General features: G+C 55.4%; 1 protein-coding gene across 1 annotated transcript; it reads right to left on the minus strand.

Moving 5' to 3' along the window:
* Positions 1-472: 472 nt before the first annotated feature.
* Positions 473-13693, minus strand: INSYN1 (inhibitory synaptic factor 1). Its single transcript, XM_019736042.2, has 3 exons — positions 12285-13693; positions 11171-11893; positions 473-1302 (listed from the first exon to the last, which is right to left on the minus strand). The coding sequence occupies exons 2-3, from the start codon at positions 11324-11326 to the stop codon at positions 580-582; spliced, it is 879 nt and encodes a 292-aa protein (XP_019591601.2). The 5' UTR covers positions 11327-11893; positions 12285-13693; the 3' UTR covers positions 473-579.
* Positions 13694-20041: the final 6348 nt, after the last annotated feature.

The raw sequence follows: 20041 nt of genomic DNA on the forward strand, positions 1-20041 counted from the left end.
CACCCCATGAGAGCAGCTTGCTCCTTCTCTGTGTCCTGGGCAACCCTGAGGTTGGGGGTAGGGGTGGGTGGGGTTGTACATATCCGGGTAGGTTTGCCTTTGGCAAGGAGAGGCAAAGCCTGCCATAGAGTAGAAGGCAAATGGTCTTTGGCCCAGCTGGAGTGATGCCACCCCCGACACTGGGTGCTATGGTCTCCTCCACTCATGCTGTTACCCCCGTCTCGGACACCGCTGCTTGAGAGCCTACCCTCCCCGGGATGAATCCCCCAGGACATGGCCCAGGCCAACAGCTAGACTCAGGAGCCCCGGGTTAGACCTCCCCCACCTAATTTACCTCCTTTCAGACACCCCCTTCAGGAGCCCTGCAATGAGTGGGGAGGGAGGGAGTTTCTGGGCACAGCATCTGGGACCTAGGAGGTATCTTGGTGTCTACAATGAACTCTGGGGAAGCTATGGGGTCTGCGGGGCTGGATCCTTAGCATTTTTACATTTTATTATGACTGCATTTGTTTAAATATATATATGTATATATATATTTATAACTCTATGTGCCCACCCTCTCAGTGCCCTCCCTGGCCCCTAGTTTTTGCCCTTGGCTTTCTGTCTGGTGGCCGTGTAGGGCAGCGTCGTCTGCGTGCTCTTGTCTGACACCGTTTGGGTGCTGCTGTTCCTCGTGACCCTTCGGGTCTGCTCAGGGGCCAAGGTGGGGCCTGAGTGGCGGCCAGTCAGTGGAGAGCGCCGCGGCTTGTAGGGGGCTGGGGAGGTCTTGAGGGGACCCGCATGGGCCTCTGTGCGGGGAGGCTCCAGGGACAGGCCCCCCTCCTCCTCTGCCGCTGCTTCCTCGCCATCGCCCTCCTCATCGTCACAACACAAAGCATGGTAAAGCACTTTGTCACTGAAGCGCACCCTTTCCCGCGTGCCCGGGGTCCGCTGGGGAAGCTGGCCCTTGGCTGGGCCAGTGCTGAAGGCCTCCTCGCTGGACGAGTCCGGGGTCTCCACCTGTGGCCCATTGGGGATGGGCAGGCCACCGTTCATGAGCCGGTAGTCAGGGCCAGCCCCCAGCCGCGTGGGCTCGGGGCCGTCCACAGAGTCAGAGGGCGTGGAGACGTCTAGGAAGGAGTGGAACTCCCAGCTGTCTGACAGCATGTCGGCCGTCATGAAGTCCAGGTGGCCCAGGTCAAAGGGGCCGCCCACGCCCACCTTGTCGCTGCTGGATGTGCTGCTCACAGTGGCCGTGGTCCAGTCATCTGGCTCCAGCTCAAAGTCAAAGTCTGACGTTAGCTTGTCAATCTGGTTCACCACCTGGCCAGGGAAGGGCAGAGGAGTGAGAGCAGCCAGGCCAGATATCACCTAGGGGTGAGCATGCACCCATCCCCGGGCTCATGACCCCACAGGATGGTGACTGGACTGGAGGTCACAGGCTTGTGTGCCCTGTGAGGGGCCCAAACTAGACCAGAGTAAATACAGCTCATTCTGGGGTCATTCCCATTTTCTACTCCTCAGTCTCTTGGGGGGACTGCCTTCCAGCCCTGCACTCCATCCATTCACACACCCTTGCCCCCCAAAGCCAGTTGCTATTCTGGGGCTAGCCTTGTTGCTCAGAGCTTTATCTTCCTTTGACTGAGAGGGGACAATTTAAAGAGGGCTGAGAGACTCCAGCCAGTCCACTCAGTGGACAGATGAGAGGTCCACCCACTCTCAGAGAGAAAATGATATGGGGTGACCAGGAAGCATCCTGGACCAGCCTGTGCAGCTCATCAGTGACTGTCCCCAAGAGTCTCCACCACCCTACCCCCATGTACCCCACTAGAGAGCAATCTGGCTTGTTAGGGAAAGAATAAAACAAGCATTGTTTGGTAAGCAATAAAAATCAAATCCATCCTGGGCCTGAGCTGCCTGTTAAATGCTCTTGGCGTAGGGGGGCAGCTCAGCTTCAAGGTCACTGCACCTTGCCCACCCACACATGGAAGCCCTGCCTCAGGGCACCCCCTGGCCTAGGCCACTGTGAGCGCATGAATCAGGGACAAAGATAGTGAGAGAAATAGGGAGACCCCGTCAGACACAATCAAGACGAGGAGACAAGCTTCAGGCCAAATACAAAAACAGCAAAACAACAAAAGTAAACTGCGGGGGCCAAGACACCCAGACACAAAGCCATTCAGAGTGAGTCACCAAGCCCAGGGCCAGCTTTCCAGTGTTCTTACCTGGGGTCAGAACAGTCAATGAATTAATTACTTAATGAAGTCCCTAATCAAGAAAACTTCGCTGAGGACTCCTGCTGTTCAGCGATGTGCTAGGTGTTTGCAGAGGAGTGGGGGTAGGGAGTGCCCCAAAGCTAACGAGGAAAGCGAGGGCAAAACTGCAGGGCCAGGAGTCTGGGTCAGCCGGCCATCTGCTTGGTTGGGGTCAGGGGGTCCCATGCAGATGAGCTGGTCAGTCAGTTTCCCTCTTGCTCCTTCTCTGTCTCCTGGGCAGCTCTGAGATGTGGGTGGGGGCGTGTAGGGTTGTGTATATCCAGGTTTCAGTTCCTCAATCTGTAAATGGGGAGTTGGGTGAACTAGTTGATCTCCAAGGTTCCTTCCCTCTCTGAGAGTCTAGGACTCTGTTTATAGGAGCGACTTGAGGAGCTGTTTTGGGGTGTCCATGCCGAGGGATGCCCACTGCCCACAGCCCCAGGCCAGGGTGGCTGGAACACTTGGCTGAGGCCTGCAGAAAAGACACTTGGGTTCCAGACTCAGCTTAGACACTGCTTTGTGTGTCTCTGGGTGAGTCACAACCTCTCTGGACCTCAACTTCATTCGCCACCAAGTGGGTCTGATAACCCCAGCCCTGCCCACCTCACCACAGCTTCATAAGGAACAATGCGAAGGGCAGTGACAGGGCTCTGTGGGTGCTGGTGATGAAAGGGACATCATCTCCCATCTCTGAGCACCTACTATGTGTCAGGCTTTCCGCCTGAGATCATCATCTCCGGGGCACCAGGCACTGGGGGTGCTGAGATCCCTGCCTCCGCCATGTCCTGCAAGACTGCACCGCGCTCTGAGTGCTGCTGCGATTTCCAGGCTTGGGCAGGCAACGGGCATAGGGCCCCACCCTCCAATCTGGCCACCTCTTCTGACATCCCCCAACCCAGTGTCTCCCCCACCACAGAGAAGCGCACATCCCCTAGAAGCCCTCGTTCAACCTAAGCCCCACCTGAGAGCTGGTGGGGACCCTGGCCTAGAGTGGGGGTTCTCAAACTGGAGTGTATGAGATCAGCCCACTCCCCGAATTTCTGAGTCAGTAGGTTCTGGGTGAGGCTCGAGAAGGTGCAGATCTAACAGGCTTCCTGGTGTTTGGAGACACACTCTGAGAACCACGGGCCTAGGTCGTGGGGATTTTAGCTGATGAAGAACTAGTACTGGGCATGGCCCTGCACCTCTGGTCAGCCTCGCCCTCAATTAGACTCCCCTGCTCAAGCCGGCTGCTGAGCGCCTTCTGCTGCTTAAGAGGGGGCAATGCCTGTAGGAATCTGGAGCTAAATGACTTGGCTGTGATGGCAAAGTGTTCTACGGTCCTGGACACCCCAATATTGCCTGCCCCAGCCTTCCCTCCAGCCCTGGCTGAGCCCTCCTTCAAGAAAAACGCGTCTGTGTTCCATAAGGCCCAGGAGCCAGGACCGAGGACCTGGGAGTCCCACAACCTGTATCTCCTGTCCTCCCACCTCCCCTCTGGCCCCCTCCCCTGGTTTGACAAAGCTGCTCGCTCCTTCCTTCCCTCCCTCCCTCCCAGGGTTGGCTGAGGCCAGTCCAGGCTGAAAAGCTGGGGTCCCAATGCCCTGTGAGGAAGACCCAGGGTGCACAGGCCAGGCGCCCTGAAGCCGTTAGGTGCAGACACACTTTCCCCAGCCAAGAGGCGCTTGCTGGCCACCTGCGCAGGTGCCCTTCACATTTGGGCCCTCCCCTTCTGTCTGAGAATGCCCTTCTCTGGTTCCACCCTAGGGGTGTGGATGGAAGAGGAAGACCGGGGCCTGGGTTCAAGTCCCAAGTCTGCCACATCCTGGCTAAGCAGCCTGAGGCAGGTAATATCCCCTCTTCAGGTCTCGTTTTCCTCCCCTGTCGAGTGGGATGATGTTCTTCTCCTCACCCGGGGGCTGGGGATCCAACAGAGCTGAATGTGTATTAAGCTGCAGAGTCGGCACCGCGCGCACCTAAGAACCTGGGAATTTGGAACCTCCCCTAGGGTCCGGCCCTGGCTCACAGCCTACCGGCTTTGTGACCTTAGCCAAGTTACTCAGTGTCTCTGTGTGCACATTTCTTCATCAAAGAACTCTATTAGTACCTAGTGTTAGGGCTGTGTGAGGTGACTCGATGCACAGAAAGACTGTAAAACAACGCAGACTCCCAATACCCAGCATGCTAACACATGACCAGACCCCTGGCACAGGCCCAGGAGCTGGAGGCAGTCAGTTCTTCACCAAAGGAATGACGCCCTGATGGGGACATTTCCAGGGCCCATGGTGGAATTAGGGGACGTAGTGGACCTTTCAAACCTCAGCACATGAGTGGCACTACATTCCCTACAATAAGGCTGTCTCTGGACAAAAGTAGAAGAGTTTCTAAAAGCCAAATGGTTGAGGCCCAGAGGCAAATCTAGCTCAGTCCGTTAGGTGGGACAGCTCATGGCCACTTGATAAATGACATACGTAAGGATCAGAAAAGGGAGTGAGGTGGGTACCCAGATTATATGCAGGGCCTGGTCAGTTCAGTGGTTCCTGGTCCCTTATTTCATGGGGCAAGTGGGAGGGCAGGGGTGAGGCAGGCCCCATGCTACCTGCCTATTTGCTTTGGATGTCTTGAAATCTGTGATTTCTCTCTGAGATTTAATAATCATTTTGCCTACATGTAATTTGAGATTGTCTTGGAGTGCAGGGAAAATAATTATATACACAGAAGGAAAGAGAGGGGGAGAGAGAGAATGGAACCATACAAATGACAGAATCCCAGAGCTTCAAAGCCAGAGTGACTGGAGATCACATTAAGTCCACCTTCTCACTGTCTGGGTCAGTGCGCCATCTCACTGTGCTTGCTCATAGGGAAACTGAGGCCTGGACAGTAGAAGGAGCCAAGCTGAGACCAAAAGTCGGGAGTCCTGACTCCTGGGCCTGGTCCCTAAGAACATGAATTACCTGCTCGAGAGGGGGCAAGAGGGACACTAGAGGTGAAGGGCAGGGCTGAGGGCTGAGACAGAACCTGCTGGGAGGTCCCAGGTCCTGTCCCAAGTGTGTCCCCATCTCTGTCCTGCTCACAGCCTCAGCTCCCCTCGCCTGAACAACTGCACCCACACCCATCTAGTCTCCCCACTGGCTCCCGCTGCATCCAGGGAACTTCCTAGTCAGCTGACAGGACCACAGCACCCCTCTGCTTCCAGCACTTCACTGCTCCCCAAACTCCTGAGCCTCCCAAACACCACCCCACACCAAATCTGGCCAAGGGCCCTTTGCTCTCCACCCCGGCAGGCCTGCCTCCTCACCGCCGCTGGACACCGCACTGAGCTCACTTCTGCTCTGGCCTCACCTGAATGCCTCCTTCCTTTCCCACTCCATCTCACTTCCATAAGGAAGGCTTCATTGAACCCCAATTGAGGACAGCTTCCCTGGGAAAAGCTCTCAAAACACCCCATTCCCATCCTTAACAGAATATCCAGTATTTATCACTGCTACCGTGTTATGAGTGTGCGTGTTATAATGTGGTTGATGTGTGTCTCCTCGTGAGACACTGAGTCCCATGGCGGGTGGGCCAGGACATGCGTTGCTCACCACCGCATCCCAGTTTGGTACAAGGATGGGCACCCTCTTTACAAATACAGCCATTGACTGAGTGGATGAGTTGAGAAAGCTTAATACAAACTGCTGGAGGCTCCTTTTCAGAGAGAGTTCTACGGTCCTGGACACCCCAATACTGCCTGCCCCAGCCTTCCCTCCAGCCCTGGCTGAGCCCTCCTTCAAGAAAAACGTATCTGTGTTCCATAAGGCCCAGGAGCCAGGACCAAGGACCTGGGAGTCCCACAACCTGTATCTCCTGTCCTCCCACCTCCCCTCTGGCCCCCTCACCTTGTTTGACAAGCTGCTCGCTCCTCCCCTCCCTCCCAGCTCCCCAAGCAGCTGGTTACATAACTGGGGATTCTGCATTATTTATGACCACTGATTATTTTTTAATTCTGCGATTACGTTATTTATTGTCTTTCTGGGGGCTGTGGTGTGGGGGAGGGGGCGTGCGTTGACTGTGATTCATGACTCTCCTCCTGCAGTTTGGCCTAATTGGCCAGAGAGCTTCGGGAATCTGTCCGGAGGAGGAGGACAACGCAAAGGGGAAAGGGAGGCGAGAAAAAAGAAGAAGAAAAACTCCGCACAATTCTTGCTGAGCTGCGGGTGATGGAGCTGACCCACTTTGGCACAGCTCCTGGTCCCCAGCCTCTCCTGCTCCAGCTGCTTCCTGGCTGGGCCCTATTTATCTCATGCCCGCACAGCCTCTGGCTTCCCTGGCCACCTCCTATGCAGCACCTTGCCCACAGGCTGGCACAACTGCCACTGTGCCTGGTCCCGAAGCAAATCAGGTGGGGGGTCAGCCCCAGCACTCAGGCTACAGAAGGGTTGTGTCCATTCCGCCACCTCCTCAGGTATTTAGGCCACAGCCTGCAACTATGTCTTAAGCTACGTCCTACCCAAGAGCCAGTGAGGGGCGAGGGACACCAGCGGTAGACACAGGAATATCGTGAGTCCCCATGCTGAGTGACATCTTTGGGGGGGCAACCAAGAGGAGGAGGCTAAGTACTTGCTCAAGGTACGCTCAACATCTGGGGGGCCAAGGATGAGGGCCCCTACCCCTGCCCTTGGGGACTCCTGGTTGGTAAGGGACAGAGAGAGCAGTGGGAGACAGGTTCCCACCCTGAAACACAGCCAGGAGATTCCTGGAGAGCATGTGGGATTCTCACTGAGGACAAAATCCAGATTCTGTGCCCGGCCTCCCTGCTCCCTCTGCGACCTTACCTCCCACTCTTCTCCTCCACGTTCACTCCACTCCAGCGGCACGGGCTTCCTGCTGCTCGTGACCATGCCGAGCACACTTCCCCCCCAGGACTTTTACGTTGACTACGCCCCCTGCCTGGAGGCTCAGCCCCTAGATATCCATTTGACTTGGACCCTCATTTTCTTTGGGTCTCTGTTCAAAAGCCATCTTATTGGAGACCCACTTCCCACCTCATTCTCTCTTCCCTTTCCCTGATGGAAGACGGTGGGACTGCCTACCTCAGGGTGCCAGCCAGGAGGCCAGGGTCCTGGCTCTGACCTCCCTGATCATGGCCAAGAAGCCGATGTGACTCCAAAAGAGCAAGGCCTTATAAGGAGCTGAGGAACAGGGCAGTGCTAGAATAGGTCATCAATAATATCTAACAGATATGGAGTTTGTTCTGGGCCCATCACTGTGCTAAGTTCATTTTATATAATTTCTCATTTAATTCTCACACCCACCCTAGGGCTGGTGGGGGATGGGAGGCATAAACTTCTGTATCCTCATTTCACAGATAGAAAACAGAAGCACAGAGAGGTAAAGTAACTTGCCCAAGTTCACACAGCTAAGGGGGCGGAGCTCATATTTGAACCAGAGACATCTGGCTGCAAAAAATTCCATGCTCTTAGCCCATAGGCTGTGCTGCATCTCTAAATAAGATCCACAGAATTCTGAGGAGCTTAGAGAGCGTGCTGGGTCTGGCCTGGCGTCCCGGAACACTGGGGAACCTCGGAGCAATGAGGGCTCATTAACAATTGACCGTCACATGCCTCTGCAGCACAATTTTAGCTTTCAAGGCACTTTTACATTCCTCACCTCCCTTAGAACACAAAACTACTCTCCCCACCATGGGACAGGACTTGCTCCCTGTCCACCTGGAGAGATGGAGGCAGAGCTGCAGAAGGATTTGGGAGGATGGTGGGAGATATGGAGAGGGAATTCCAAATACTTTAGGGGTGTGAGTAGGTGTTGGCCCCCCCACTGCATGCCAAGCTCCCAATAAATCCTTGTAAGATCACTCTGAGGTGTAAATTATCATCATCCCCATTTCAGAGATGAGCAGACTGAAGCTTAGGGGCCTGGGGAGGAAGGGCTTTAGTGCCTGTTATCGTTCTATGGATCTCAGGCGACATGCTCGAGGATGAGGGGGCTCTGCCATGATCAGTGGTGCCTGGGGAAGAGAGCGGCCGATGGAGAAGGGGGCAGATGGCAGAGGGGTACAGCTAAGCCGTGCCTCTGCTGGCCTTGCACCTCCGTCAGGCACCCTGTGCTGTTCCCTGGCAGTCTTGCATGTGCATCTTGCCTTCCTCCCCCCACCTGACTTGCTTGGGGATCGGAACCTGGCTGGTGAGCCCTGAGCTGGTGCTGCCTGGGGAGTGGGGTGTGATGAGACAACCCTCTCAACCTGGGGCCTCCCCACGCCCCCACCCCCATTGAAAAATGCCACACAAAGGGACTGAGCAGGAGAGCCAGGCAGGTCCAGCTTTACAGCCCCCTTGGAGGATCAAGAGCCAAAATCACAGGTTCCAGGGAGGCTACAGCCCTTTACCCCAAACCAGAGCCGGGCGCCCCTACTTAGTAACCCCATTCCCAACAAATCCCATCCCACAGGAAGTCAGCGATGGCATCTCTTCTCCTGCCTGGGCCTCACCTTCCCCAACACTTCCCTCTGGCCATCACCCCATGTCCAGACCCTGCCTAGGGGGTGGGGAAGCTCTGAGGCCTGTCCCCCCTCCCAGCTGGGTGCCATTGGCAGCAGGCATGTGGTGGCATACGGGGTAGATTCTGGTTGCCTTAGCAACCTGCCAAAGTCTTGGGTGAAGGCACATGGCCTCCAGGGGGTATGGGGGAGGGGACTCGTCTTTCTCTGTCCTGGCTCAGGCTTCTGGGCTGCACAGCCTGAACCTGAAGCTGTGCTGCTCAGGACATGGGAGTGGGTGAGGTGCACGCTGAGAAGGGAGGGAGGGGGCAGCTCAAAGATCTGCAAGTAAATCCTAGTGCTTTTGATCTTTCTGCCCCCCCCCCCCCGCCATGGGCCCCCTCTCAGAGCATCTGCAGCATGGGCATAAAGTATGAGCTCTAGAAGGTCCCTAACACAATGGCAAAGGTTGCCCATTAGCCCACCTGCTGAAGCCCAGAGCAGGCGCCAGGAACCTGGGTTCTAGGCTTAGATCTGCAACCTCTTAGGTCAGAGGCTCTGTGGCCTCTGCACAAGCCCCTATTCCTGTCTGGGCTTCAGATTCATCAGCAGTACATGGACAGGGCTCGTCCGGATGGCCTGTGAGATGCCTTCCAGCTCTAGCTGGCTATGCTGGGGCGGGGGGCAGATGCCTGGAAGTTGGTCACTTAGGAGTAGGCTCTGTGCTGTATCAAAGCTGACTTCCAGGCTTAGAGTCAGTCCTGGCTCTTTCTGGGTGGGCCTGCTGGGGCATAGGACCCATGCCCCTGCCCCAAACGGAAACTTTGGACAGTTCCCATGACTGACAGAACTACAAAACATCTGAAATAAGATGGGGGTGGCGGAGGGACGAAGAGGTGATGGTTGTCCTTTGGACCAATGAGGTTGGAGAGGAGGGGTTGCTCAGAGGCATCTGGCCGTGACCACCACTATTTCCCAGAGATGTTCAGCCCAGATCCTGGCCAGCCCAGTCCACACGCAGAAGCACCACCACCTCTCCACCTGCAGCAGCACCCATTCCTGCCTCCTAAAGAAGGCCTTCCTGGCAGGCTCCACAAGGCTGACGGGCAGAGGGGCTGCCACCCAACCTCAGCTCCGGTCCTGGCATCTCCACTCCCGACAACCTCCCTCCAAACACCCCCAGCTCCTTGGCTCTCGGGCCCGGCTGGAAGGCCACTTTGCCAGTCCGGATTTGGTACCCAGAGCCCCCATCTTTCCCACCCAGCTTGCTGGGGAGAACTCGAGCCCATAACTCTGGTTCAATCACTCTCCCTGCCATCTCTGCAGGGGCCCTGGTTACGAGGAGTTGAAATTTGCCTAAAGCCCACCTGGCTTGCGTAATGGTACCCAGTGTGCAAATTCAGGCCAGCGGCTCAGAACGCTGGTCATGCATTTTGGGCTCAAACACAGCTCAAGGGGCAGGGCCAAGGACATGTGTACCTCATTCCCCCGCAATGTGGGAAGCGGTAATTAAACCAGGCTCCACTTAGAGAGACAGAAAGGGGCACACATCCCTCGGTCTCTTGGTAACTTTTCAGCCTTGGAAAAAACATTCAGAATTGTGGGATGGGAATACATCCCTTTAGAGGAGATTCCTGCCCCTGCCAATGTAGACATGAACTCTGATACCCACTAGCAACCCCCTGGACCCATTCCTGCCTCAGAGCAGGGAGGACACACCGTGTTTCCCCGAAAATAAGGCCCAGCCAGACCATCAGTTCTAATGCATCTTTTGGAGCAAAAATTAATATAAGACCCGGTATTATATTATATTATATTATATTATATTATATTATATTATATTATATTATATTATAAAGACCTGGCGTTATATCATAGTAAAATAAGATGGGGTGTTATATTAATTTTTGCTCCAAATGATGCATTAGAGCTGATGGTCTGGCTAGGTCTTATTTTTGGGGAAAGACAGTAGCTGGTTTTAATATTTCCAGGATCAAGGGTTCTGAGTATCTAAGATCTCTGGGGACTGCTCTGAGCTGGGCCCCCAAGCAGTGGGGACTGCCCCATTAGAGCCATCGACACTTTCCAGAGCCCCTTGTGACCAGCTCAGAATCTGGAAGGCAGATGGTGGGGTCAAAGGTCATCTTAGGTTCCAGAGGAGGGTCTTCCATAAAGAAGCTATGGTGGCACTCAGTGGTATGGGCACCCTGGCATCCGCAAGTACTAACCACAGAGCCAAGGGCCCACAACATGCTGCTCAAGCAGTCTCTGCAACATCAAGACCCTTCCAGCTCTGGGCTAGGGGAAGGTTTTTAGCAAAGTGGATTTGGGGAAAGGAGAACAAGGAGGAGGCACGCAGCAGAGTGACACGCGTGCACAGTTTGCGTACACACACGCACACACACACTGAAACATACATATGAGAGGACATTTTTGTGCCAGGCCCAGGAAAACTGGCCTAAGGTCCGTCTGGCCGCTCACTCACCTCCCTGAGCTCCGTGGCCACCTCCTTTAGCTCCCGCAGGATGCCCTCGAGCTGCCCGATGACCATCTTCATGCGCTGTCGAATCCGCTCGCGCTCACCACCACTGCTGGGGTCGTCACTGGGCTGCCCGAGGTCCGGGGTGCCCCGAATGTTCATCCTTTACCACGTGGCCGCAGGCTTGCCCATACTCCCCCCAGCGGGGCACACACTGCGTCTGCCTCCACGGAGCCCCCCTCGGCCAGGCAGAGCTCCACATCTTAACGGCCCCCCAGCCCACCCTGGCCCTGGGTGGCCCTCACCCAGCCCCTGGCCCCTGTCACTCCACCTCCTCTGCCTCTGGGTGGGGAATGGGACACCCAGAGGTAGACAGAATCTGACAGAGAGGGTCAAGGTGAGGACACAGGAGGGCAGGGGGAGGGGCCTATGGTCTCAGGAGTGGCCTCCAGGACTTGAAGTGCCTGTGGGTGTGCTGGGCTGATGTCTGGCTGAGCCTGGACACAGAGGCAGGGGGATGACTCTGCAGGGACTAAGGGTAAGAGATGCCCTTGGGTTCGGGGGAAGGCAGCAGCAATCCTCTCACAACTCCTGGGCAGTTGCAAGGTGGAGGTCTCCGGATGCAACTGACACCTGCAGAGGGATGGTGGCTGGGGTCTTCCAGAGGTGGAAGGGGCTCCAGACGTAGGTAGCTCTGGGAAGGGAACTGGATTGGAGGAGGGCAGCCCCCTGCAGAGAGAGCGAGCCTGGCGTCAGCCCTCCTAGGCTGCAGCACCAGCCAGCAATGCTGCTGCCTCCCTCCTCTCCCCAGCCTGCACCCTTCCTCTCTGGGGATTTTTTTTCCTTTGTGGGGAGGGGTGGTAGAGGCAGATGGTCTACAGAAGGCAAAGAGGGAGCCCCTGCTTTAAAGGCAGAAGTCCTCAGCCTGCAATGGGGCACCGCACTCCAGCTCCCCCCAACCACCCCTCCCCAGCTAGGCCTGGCCCGTCAGATTCACCAGAGGGTCTCTCCAGTCTTGTATTTTCCTTGGTAGTGCTCTCAGGGTGGCCCCGTTCCCAGCAGACCCTCCCTTCCCCAGTCCCGCCTTCTCTCAGAACCCCTGCGCCGCTCCAGGACTCACCGAAGGTGGGGGCACCGGCTTGCCTTCCGAGCAGCGTCGGGGGCCAAGCCCCAAGACGAGGTTGGGGGGCCCCCCAGGCTCCCTAGGGCGGGCTTCTCTCTCTGGACCCTTCAGCCCCTGCCCTCAGGGAGGTCCTCAGAACCCACCGGGGAGACATCTGGGCGGTGGGAGGGGGCGGGGCCTCTGCGCTCCCAGAATGGGGGCCGGAAAAATCTCCCCTAACCCCCGTCGGGCTCCGGGTGGGGAGGGAGCGAGGGTCCGGCGGGCCCGGGGCTCCGAGGCCACAGGTGACCCGGGCGCAGGGCGACCGAGGCGACGCCGGGCCGGTCCCAGCTCGCTAGCCAAAGTCGGAGGGATCCGAAGATGCCGGGATCCCCTCAACCCGCGCCCGGCGTTCCCCAGGCTCGGCACAGTCCGGGCTTCGCTCTGTCCAGTCCAGAACCGCCGGCGCCGGGCCCCGCGGGGTCTGCCCTGCCCTGAGTGAGCTGGCACCGCTGGGCGCCCGGGACGCGCGCTCAGCCTGGACCCAGGATGTCCGCGCTCCCGCGCCGGCGGCGTCCGGGGCAGCAGCGAGGGTCCGCGCAGCCCAGCCCAGGGCTCCGCGGGCGGCGAGAGCGCTCCCACCTCTCAGTCCACGGTCGGAAAGGTCCAGAAGCCGCTGGGCCCCTAGGGAGGGGCGGCGTCCGTCGCGGGACCGGTCCCCGCGGGGCCTGGCCGAGAGCGCGCAAGACAGGGGGCCCGGCCCAGCTGGGTTCGGGGCCGGGGCGCGGACGAGAGCGGCGCCGGGCGGAAGAGAGGAGGCGACACAAGCAAGAGGAGGAGGCGCGGCGAGGAGAGGGGAGGGAGGAGAGGGCGCGCGGCCGCCCAGCCGGGTAGGGCGCACGGGGCTCGCAGCCTCCGCCTCGCGGCCGCCGCCTCCCGCCGGCTCCCTCCGGGCTCGCTGCCTCGCCAGCCCCGGGCGTCAGGTAGCTGCCGGCCGGGCACACAGGCGCCAGCTGGAGCTGGGCCTCCCTCTGCGGCCTCTCCCTGTCCTGCCCCGCCGGGCTGCGCGGCCTGGGCCCGCTCCTCGAGCGCCGCGCCGCCCGCCGCCCGCCGCCCGCGCTCGGCAGTCCCCCGCCTGCCCCGCGCTCCCCGCCCGACTGGCCGCCCGGGCGGGCGCTGCTCCCTCCAAGGCCGCCCGGCTCCGCGGCTCCGAGCGCTCGGTGCCGGCAGGGAAGGGCCGGCCCCGCGCTCCGGGAGGGAGCTTTTAAAGCGACACACACGCCTCCGAGGACCGATCGCGAGCGCCTAGCGGGTTCTTCCAACCCCGGTGACGGGGAGATGTCCTGAGTTGGCGGGGCTAGAGACAGATTAGCTCGGTGCCCCGCAGTCAGCGGGCTACAGACTTAGTTCCTTCCTACCTTTCGAGACACCCCCATTGCCCCTTCCCCCACTGCAGTGCACCCCACGCTTCCCTTTTGGCTAAGTTTCCCACATCCAGATTCTCCCCTTCCCCCACCATACCTCAAACAACCCTAGATATTGCCTTAAATCAGATTGATTCAGAAAATAAAATACGGACAACCTTTACCGAGTACCTATGGTGCCAAGCTCTGGGCTGGGAGCGGCTGAGAGTTGGGAGCTCGGCAGATGACAGCTATGCGTTAGACACAGGTCACTTCGTTCAGTTATTCATCCGCTTACTCAACATGTATTCCACACCTTCTGTGTACCAGACCCCAAACTAACCTCTGGGGTTACAGGAAGGAAAGCAGCATTTGCACAAGCTCACAGCTCATGGGGGGACATTCCTGAGTAAACTGAGGGGTGGTAAATACGGGACAAAGGCAAGTTCTAGAAGCACTGGTAGGGGGTGGGGGGAGGGCAGGGAAGGGCAGGGAGCAACCTTTTGGCGGGGCCTGGCATGCTGTCTGAGGAGCCAACCCTGAGCCGCTTGGCAAAGGGAAGTAGGAGTCACCCTGGTGACTGTCGTCCTGGGGGAGGTAGGGTGGAGCATTCCAAGCAGGGAGGAGGGGAGAGCAGAGCTCAGAAGCAGAAGTGAGGGGAGCACGAGTTTGAGCCAATTGTGGCCCTTTAGAGACACCATTTTGACAGCTCTGTGGAAAGTGGATTAAAGGAAGACCAGATCCTGGAGAGACCCCTAGGCAAGGCGATGGTTAGGAGCTTGGATTTTCTCCTGGAGCAGAGGGGAACCTGCCCTGCTTGTCCTCCCAAGATATCCCTCCAGGGCATGTGGCTGGTGGACCTGAGGGCCAGGCCACAGTGGGGAGCCCAGTTAGGAGGCTGTTACACGAATGGAGCTGAGAGGGGAGAAGCTGGGGCAGCAGCAGGGGTGGGAAGGAGGGGATGCTTTGAGAAACAATTGAGGAGAACATGGCAGTACTTAGAGACTGGTTGAACTTTGAGAGGGAGGGAGATTCCAGGATGCCCCAGGGTGATAGCTTGGGAGCCTGGGTAGATTGTAGTACCAGCAGTTGAGTTAGAGAACAGGGAGGGAAGAACAGGTCTGGGGTGAAGAGGAGTCCAATTTGGGACAGGTGGAGACATCCTGAAGACAGTTGAGTATATGAGTCTAAGCCTGGGCTTGAGAGTATTTTTTTTTTTTTTAAATCATCATTAGAGGGGATGAGCTTGAGCAGGCAAACTGTGTAGACTAGTCTGTAGAATCTAGCTTTTGTAGAAACAAAAGCAGTAGATCCAGGCTAGAGCCTTGGGGAAATCTCTGAGGAAGATGGACAGGAGCAGTCGGGGAGGTAGGAGAGTAGGACATCATACAGGTCCAGGAGGAGAGGGTTTGGAGAAATCATGTGCCCAAGTGTCCAAGGAAGCAGCTGTGAGAAAGGGATGGAAAGTGTCCACTGGCCTTGGTCCGTAGGAGGCCACTGGTAGGTTTTGGGGGGAAGGAAAGGAAAGTATTAGCAGTCAAATCACTGTACATTGAGAGCTGAGTGACTGGTGAAGAATAGGAGTTAGTGAGCAGAGGTGTCATCGTCCAAAGTTCAAATGACAGGGGTGTGGAGATCTTGAACTGGTGATGGGTGAGGACTCAAGGCCGATGGGGCTGGGTGGTGGCTTGAGGCTGGCCCACGGGCGACTGGAATTCCAGTGGCAGTGATTGTTGTGCATTTGTCACCACCATCCATCTCCAGAACTCTTCATCTCGAAAAGCTGAAACTCTACACCCAGTACACACAATAACTGCCCATTCTTGCTCCCTGCCCCTGGCCCCTCGCAACCACCATTCCACTTTCTGTGTCTGTGAGTGTGATTACTCTTAGGTACCTCATATAAGTGGAACCATACAGTCCCACTGATGGCTTTTGTGGAAGCTGTAATGTTAAGGGATGACCAACATCAAAATGGGCTGAACCTGAGGAAAGAAAATGAGTTTCTAGTCTTAGATCCATGAAACCATCTGCCCATGTCCAGTTTGGGGAAGGTGGGTTTGAACTGGGGGTGTTAGGGGACAATGAATTCAGTTTGAGAGGATGGGATGTGACTGCTAAATACCTAATTGATCTTGGATCTCATTAATAGAAGTAAGGTGTTTTTAAAAAGGGAGGTGACATTTCTTCTGTCATCTGTGTGGATCAAACTGTCAAGACCTCAATTCACTGGGTATATCCAGAGGAGGGGAGGGACCGGTGCATATGTCCTATGAAGAAGGGTTGGGCTGGTCAGAGCAGGCTGGAGAAGAGGAATCTCAGAGTGGGTCTCTAATTGTAAATCTCCACAGGGCTACCACAGAGAGGGAACAGATAGGTTCTGGGTGGTTCTCAGGCTTGCCTTCCTCAGTGTTTGAAAATTGACCCATCCTCTCTTCCCTCCAACCTCTGTGTCTACCGACCCAGATGTCCCATCCTTCAGATTTCTGCTTAGATCCACTACCCACCACCCGTTAGCCTTCCCTGGCCCTTTAGTCAACAGAAAGAAACAGAAGCACTCTTGGCCCTTAACCAAGTGTTTCCCAGGATGTTCATTTAACGTGCTAGCTGTGTGACCTTAGGCAAGTCACTTAACCTCTCTGAGTGAGCATAAGGAGCCCATAAACATTTTTTCCCCCCGTATTTACTATTATGCCAAAAAAGGGAAAAAAGAAAGGTTGTTTTCTACTGTCTCTTTGACTGAGAAAAATAAGCGTACCTACTTTCCAGGGTCATTGTGAGTAGGAATAGGACAATGAACGTGGAAGTACTTGGTCCAAAACTGGGCACCTGGTAAGTGCTCCATAGATGGTAGTTGCTCTCAGCTCTTATTAATAGCTTCTTGTCTGTAAGCCTTATTTTCTTATGAGACTGTGAGCTCCCACGACGGTGTCTGTGTTGTGTCTGTTCTGTCTCTCACATAGACCAGTGGAGTGGAGTGTGACAGCCAGTGAATTTACTTTGGCCTGTTTTCAGTCGTCCCACTTCTGGCATCCCTTCCTTTGGGAAATTCCTCCCTGTCATCACATAGACCTGATGGGTTGTTTGTTAAAGTTCCACTACACCCATTGTGCCCACACCAGTGTCAGCAGGTCGGCATGTGACCCAGACAGCACCAATCATGGAAGCCCATCCTCCAGCACTGGTGATTGGCCCAAGAGGTGGGCACATTACCCAAACAAGGCCAATCAGAGGCTTTCCCTGGGATTGATATGTAGATGCTGGGAGGAGGGAGCCTCCTTCCTACAGGGCACAAAGCTGGATGCTATGGGCCTGAGGCTGTGGACAAGGCATCTTTCCCACTAAATGTAAGAGCCAAACAAGGCTACAGAGGGAGGAGAAATTTAGAGAGCATGATGGCAGCACCGAGTCCTGATTTTGGCTCTTATACCTCGGTTCCTGCAGTCCTTCTTTCAGTCCTGGGAGCTGCAATAACATCCTATCCATCTGTAAGAGCCAATAAATTTCTTCATTGCCCCAGCTGCTTTGGTCAGTTTCTGTCTCGCACAGCCAATGGGAGTCTGATGAGTGCATTCCGGGAATATTAAATGAACAGACGATCTACTAAATGATTGAACTTCCACATGGGGGAGAGGATGTCCAAAGATCCTGAAACCAGAGGGTAAGGAGCCGCTGCCCTGTGGCCGCGGAGGGGAGGGTGGGTATTTGGGAGGTTATTGCATCAGGCAGACTTGGATTTGGGTCCCAGTTCTGCCATTCACAGGCTGTGTGATCCTGGGCAAGTTACCTGCCCTCTCTGAATTTGAGGTTCCTTATCTGTAAAGTAGGCAAAATAATAGTGACTGCATACAGTTGCCTTGAAAATGGAATAAAATGAGGAACAAGATGCATCAAGCACATGCCCGAGGTGAGGGTGCAGGGAGGTAGGAGCTGGAAAAATGGCAGCTCTTTATCTTAGCCTGCCATCCATTGTGGCTGACTGTGCTGGACTGAGACTGGCACGCAGGTTGGGAAGGAACACAGATCCCATCTACAGGCTGAATTCTCAGAAGGAGTGGGTCCTGGCACCGGAGAGGTGGTGCCTGAGTTAGAATGAGCATGTTTAGCCGTCTGAAAGAGACAATAGAGACATTAGAGACGCTAGCATTTAGGTGATAGAGTTGGAAGGATCTGGCCAGCTTTCCCACGACCACGTGACTCACTGAATCTTCCCTCTCTGTAAATACCTTCCTGATAATTGTCTTGAGGACTGAATAAAACAGTCCATGTCACATATTCAGCACAGGGCTTAGTAGGTGTTCCATAAATATTAGCTATTATTATTGACATTTGGGGCCTAGGGAAATTTTCTGAACACAAAGGTGGGATGAGTGCATAATGCCATAAGCAAATTGTTCATGAAAAAATCCCCCAATAAAAGAGAATCTATACCTGAGCCTCCTAGGAAAGGCCTTTTCAGACAGAGGAGAAAATGACTGGTTGGGCAGTGGGGAGCTTATATTGGGGAAGCCAGGTCTGGGGACACTTCTGTCAGCTTCCTGCCCACTGAAATCTCTCCTGTTGAGGAAAAGTTCTTCAAAGATGTTTCCACACTGGCTGCTTCCTCTTGTTCACTTTGTATCACTCCTCAAACCTGATAAGCTTCCATTGCTGGGATCACCTTCACCGAGCAAGACCTTGGTCTTGCTGAGACCAGAGGACACTTTTTGTCCTCTGTCCAAGGTGAGCCCTTTCTGGTGTCTGACCCTGCTAAGCTTGTCCTGCTTCCTGGCGCCCTCTCCTCTGGGGCATCACAACGGGTTTGTCCCGATTCTCTTCCGCCTGCCTGGGTGCTGCTTCTCAGCCAGCTTCAAGAGGCCTTCTTCTGCCTCGGTCCCTTAAATGTTGGTGATCTGTGGGAGTCTCACCTAGACGCTCTTGTCACTCCACAGACCTCCCTCAAAGGAGCTCTTCCACACTACCTAAAAGTTTTGACATCCAATTTGCTATTTCCAGAAAAGACCTCTCCAAAGCTTTCGACTATATTGCCACCTGCCACTGCACATTTCCATGAGGATGTCCTCCAGGCACCTCAAACTCAGCGTACCCAAGTCAGAACCCATCACTCCCCCCCGAACATGTCCTCTTTGTCTTCCCTGTCGCAAAGGATGGCGTTACCCTCCACCCCTCCACACAGGCCAGAAACTTGAGGTCACCCTAAACTCCCATTCTCTTACGTCTAATTTGTCACTAATTCTTCTTGATTCTACCCACTTCACATCGTGTAGACAGATTTCTTCTTCTCTCTACTGATGACCAGGCCCTTTTTGTACCCATCACCTTCTGTATCAGCTGATGGCCAACTAATGGGTCTGCCCACCTTCAGACGTCCCTGCAGAGTCCACTGTTGCTGGTATCAGCTTCCTGAGCTCCCTGTTTATGACCTTCCGTGGAGCCTGGTCCCCACAAGGCAAGTCCAGTCCCCTTAGTTTAGCATTCATGTCTTCTCAGGCACTTGGCCTCATCCATCCCTCCAACCTCCTCTCTGCTGCCTCTGGTTCCCTCTGCTTCTGCCAGACTGAGCTATGTGCAGCTTTTCCCTGCTCCCCTCCTTATACTTGCTCTCCTCTTTGCCCTGAATGCTCCCTTTCTCACCTTTCTCCTCCAGGCTAACCGCTAGGTCCCCCTGAAATCTTCTCCCAGTGTGAGGGTCCTCCTGTGTGCCACCATAGAGCCCTCATCCACCGCAAGGACAGCACTTGCCACATTGCACTGTCTCGTGACTCTCACACTCTCCCACCAGACCATGAGCCGCTGGAGAGCAGAAACCGCCATGTCCTCAATGTGTAGCAGCGCCTGCTGTAGTCAGTTCTCAAGACAGATTTTTTTGAATATCGAATCTCTAAAATACCTATTTGTTTTTAAACAAAATATTTTAAAGGTGACCTGAGATGGGAAAATCTTGAGGGAAGGAGCAGGGCTCAGAGCTCAGGGGTCCCCTCAAGACACATCCTGAGCCTTCACACCTCTCTCTGGAACCTCTAATGCTCAGACCCTGCTCTTCTCAGGAAAGAAGCTGTATGCAAAGCCCTGCTGTGTGATTTAGACCATTCATATACCCTCTCTGTGCCTCTGCTTCCTCTTCCAAAAATGGGATGTTGGGATATTCTAGGAGGATGATATTTTGCAGAGTATTTTCACACAAAGAATCCTCAATTAGTCTGCCCACAGCATGGGAGAACAGTGTTGTCGTCCCCTCCTGTCTTCTGGGGAATCTTATGCTGTCCATTATCCTTCACTCTTTGCTCTCCTGTCAGTTAAATCTCTCTCTCTCTCTCTCTCTCTCTCTCTCTCTCTCTCCACCCCCCACCCCTTCCCTCTCCCTCCCCCCTC

The sequence above is a fragment of the Rhinolophus sinicus genome, linkage group LG03, assembly GCF_036562045.2.
Source record: "Rhinolophus sinicus isolate RSC01 linkage group LG03, ASM3656204v1, whole genome shotgun sequence".
Lineage (NCBI taxonomy): Eukaryota > Metazoa > Chordata > Mammalia > Chiroptera > Rhinolophidae > Rhinolophus > Rhinolophus sinicus.